Below are 4,254 nucleotides of genomic sequence, written 5' to 3' on the forward strand. Positions count from 1 at the left end.
CCATTCAAATGACAAAAACAACACGACTATTAACTGATAACATGACTCGAATGACACACACTAATACCATTCAAATGATAAAATCAATACGACAATGGACTGACAACATGACACAATAACTAAACTTATAGGGTTCGAATGAACCATAGCACAAATGATGAACATCATAGGACTGACTCATATTATAAGACAGGACACACTGAGGAAAACTCAAATGACAGGATAAACCTAGATGCGCGCTTATTACTCATGCATCTTCCATAATGCGCGACTTAGGAATGACAGTTGAACTAGTAGGGAACTGCAGAAGAAGTAGATCCACCAGCCCTAATTAGGAAAGTGTGCACCAACATTGGGTCCATATGAAGAACTTTCCCTATCACCACCAGTAAGAGACAAGGCACTTCCAAAGGTGAGAAAAGGCATTGGAGCATCACTCCCTATTTGTTGAAGTTCTGCCTCGAATTCAACTTTTCGCTTTTGAGATTCCAATGCCTTCTTCAATTGTTCAAGTTGGGAGAGGCTAAGTCCTTCGATAATCGGAGATTCGCACACACGATCGTAGGCTCCCCTCCCAGATTCAAGTAGGGATTTCCCTACAGCTTTCTCCTTCTGGAGAGACTCCGGCATGTCCATGACCTCCTTATTGAGCCCACGTTGACCAGTGTTTCGATGAGCCCTGATTAGGTGGTTGTGGCGATCATCATCATTTGGTGGAGGGAGGTCCCTCCCCAGGAACGTATCCACCAGCAACTCCACGGAAGGGTGGCCAAAGGAGTAAACTTTGTTGGCCTTGCCTGGAGAAAATACCACAATGGCAATTTCAGCACCACATAGCGTACAAAGTTCACTAGCCTTTTTGAAGAGGCCAGCACGACGCTTAGAGAAAGTAACTTGCATGTTACTCTCATTTTTCATTTTCACTATTTTGACCTTTTTTCGACCCTTTCTCAATCTTGTCATGGCTAAGTTAACACTACTGAATATTTGTGAAACCAAGAAGTAGTATTTGTGATTTTTTATCTCAGCACCAAGAGCTTTTATATTAGAAATTTCGATATTTTGTTTCACCTTTTTAGGAAAATAAATTAAAATTACTTGAAGAGCCTATAAATTTATGTTTTTTCATTTTTTGTAAAATATTTGAACGGAACCCGCTTTCGCCTCTATTCTTTGGGTCGTTAGCGTAATCGAATCCTTAATGACCATAATTCATAATTAGACAATATGTGTTTTTCTTAATTTGAATTATGACGTTCTACAAAAGTATTATAAAGAAAACATTACATCATTAGTACGTATGATATTTTATTTTATCACTTTATTAATTTGAGTACACATTGAAGAGTAATAATAAAAAGTAAAATATCAAATTAAGATAATGTAGAGTTTTTTGCTGGTCCTATGTCTAATAGGACCTAACTTCAACTTGGGGCATATTGCTAATTACTGTTCGTGATCTTTGTAGGTTGCTTCCAAGCTCAAATCATTTAAAATGAAATTGATATTTTTTTTTTTGTTATTTATAGAGTGGTATTTTCCATCCCTGTCAAATAAAATAGAGGGGGAGAACTGGAAGAGAGAAAGAAAAAGAGCAAAGGAATGACAAGTCTAAAGGGGAAAATGACTAACACGTTGACTACCTTCGATAGACGAAAAAATTCAAGCGGTCTAACCTATCCCTAGGGCAGACCACAACTGAAAAGCACTAGACGAACTAACGGTGAGCTAGATAAAAAAAATCAGCTGGCCCTATGTGTAAAACCTTCTCGGGAGAGAGTCTTTCTTCAATGAGAATAAAGATAGTTTTCGAGAAAGACAAAAAGGAACTCGCCCTGTAATTTGACACCAAGGGTTAAGAGCTGATTGTTGGCGATGACTTGGTGAAGAGAATATATGAGAGAATGTTCTCGAACTGGGTTACGGCCAACGCAAAACTTCTTGCAAGCCAAAATATGGAGGTATTTTTTTATTTTGTGCTATTATCTTCCTCAATATGGTTTATTTGGTATATGAATTAATGAGAATTCATGGTTAACTTTAGTCGTTATAATAATTGCCGCTAAAATAGGTATCATTTATCGGTAATAACAAAAACCGCATATATGATCGGTAGCTTTACCGGAAATAATCATTACCGCTAAAAGTAATCACTTTTAGCATCAAAAATATGAATATTCATCAACACTCGATATAAATATCATCAAAGACTTTATGACAATGAATGCAACATCGTTCACTCAAATGCAGCTAAATGTTTTTGCGATGCCGTTAAATATCTCTCATTGTTGTCGGGTGTAGCCTCCATATACCTAGCACCATATATGTGATGATATACAAACAATCATTCAAAGAATAAAATCAATCAACATGACAATGGACTGATAACATAACATATGTATAAGTATATGTATATCCATCTATATCTATATCTATAATTTATAATCTATATCTATATCTATAATATATTAAAAGTGTGAAAAATCTTTAGAAAAGTGAATTGAACTTTTTTTCCTTCATTAAAAGTCTCTACTTTAGACAGAGTCGTCTTTTCACTATTTTTCTTGAATTATTTATTAATTATATTTATAATATCCTAAACTAAAGAGTCCTAAAATGTGGTTAGAATTATTAGGAAAACTAATAATTAAGGAGTCCTAAAAGATATGGTAAGAAAAATAATATATTTTAATAATTAAGAAATTTTTAAGTATACAATAAAAATATATATATGGTGAGAGTCCCTAATTTCTTGAAGTTAAATACCTATTTTAACTATATAAGAAATCCTAGGAACGATGACAATGGAAAAGATTATACACAATAGTCCATAGAGATACACATTATTGAGTCTTCTTCTTCTTCTTTATTTTTTGAATTTTTATTTAGTGTTTTTATTCGAATTGTTTTCTTGAAGGGAGCATAGTCAATTGTATTGTTTTTTCTATGATCACAAGTGCGTAAGCATTTAAATTTAATTTTAACTTGTGAACAATTAAAAAAAAAAATTCAGACAAAACAAAACATATTTGGCCTCCAAAAAGAGAAAACAACGCAAATTTCGTTATCATCTTTGTTTAGTGGCATACTATTTCATCTTTATTTTTGTTTATTATATTACTGATGAAAAATATTTCAGCTATTAGTGTGTGTTATTTGCAGCAAATAAAACATCCTTTTTTATATTTAAAATGCTTTTGTAGATTAATTTTGTTATTAATGTATGTCAACATTACAATAAATAGAGCGTATTTTCTTATGTTCATGGCGCTTTTGTTAGATTTCAGACTATTATATTGAGACATTGAAACAACCTGCAATCATAAAATGGAGAAAGTAGTAAAAAAGAATTAGCAATATTTTGGAGTTAAATTTCATTTGCTTTTAACTTTTTGTTGAAATGGCTATATTGAATTCTCTTTCTACTTTGAGTTATTACTATGAATATGTTTGTTGTTGTTATAAGATTATTATCTTCTTACCTTCTTCAACAAATATATGAATAAATTCCACAAGAAGAAAAATTCACATGCAACATGGATTTAAAATTTCATGTCGATTAATAGCGAATTTATTTGAAGCGTTATTATTGTATATGCGTAGTTATTGTTGTATATGCTTAGTTATTGTGAGATTATTATTTCATGATGTTATTGTTGTATATGCGTAGTTAAATAATAATATAAATTTTTCCTTGAGATACTATTTTTATTGCTTCTCTTAACCGTGATACAAACTTCATTTTGGAATCATGGGAGAAAGAGAATGGCTATATTTGAAGCCGCAAAAAAGATATATCGACTATTTGATGAAGATGAGGTATTAAAGTGACATGGATTCTCCAAATCAAATTTCGCACTTTTAAGATGAAATCAAATAAAATTGTGCAATTTTGTAGCTTATCAAGCACTCATCATCTGCTTAATTTACTGAAGACATCTATGTAATTTAAGGGACTGTCAATGTATTTCAATTATTTTATTTGCATCTTAGATATTTAATCGTGGACACACCTTTAATCGTGACTAAGCTATTTAGCTACGGTTTTGGTACCATATAACCAAGGTTTTGTACGTGGCTAAAACATATTTTTTTTGTAGTGCGTTTTGCTGTTTGGTTGAAAATAAGTTATCACGAAATTGACTATCCAAGATTAGGTATTCCACCCTTAAGGCTGGATTAATAATACTATAATTACGGAATAAGTTTTTTCATGCATTTTATCTCAATCAAATATAGGATAAATTGATCCTA

The 4,254-nt window shown here is 32.1% G+C and overlaps 1 protein-coding gene across 1 annotated transcript; it reads right to left on the reverse strand.

Moving 5' to 3' along the window:
• Positions 1–327: 327 nt before the first annotated feature.
• LOC124890491 (agamous-like MADS-box protein AGL62) lies at positions 328–918 on the reverse strand. Its single transcript, XM_047402321.1, has one exon. It carries the CDS (start codon positions 916–918, stop codon positions 328–330), a length of 591 nt encoding a protein of 196 aa, XP_047258277.1.
• Positions 919–4,254: the final 3,336 nt, after the last annotated feature.

Source organism: Capsicum annuum, unplaced genomic scaffold (genome assembly GCF_002878395.1).
Source record: "Capsicum annuum cultivar UCD-10X-F1 unplaced genomic scaffold, UCD10Xv1.1 ctg18905, whole genome shotgun sequence".
Taxonomy (NCBI): Eukaryota; Viridiplantae; Streptophyta; class Magnoliopsida; order Solanales; family Solanaceae; genus Capsicum; species Capsicum annuum.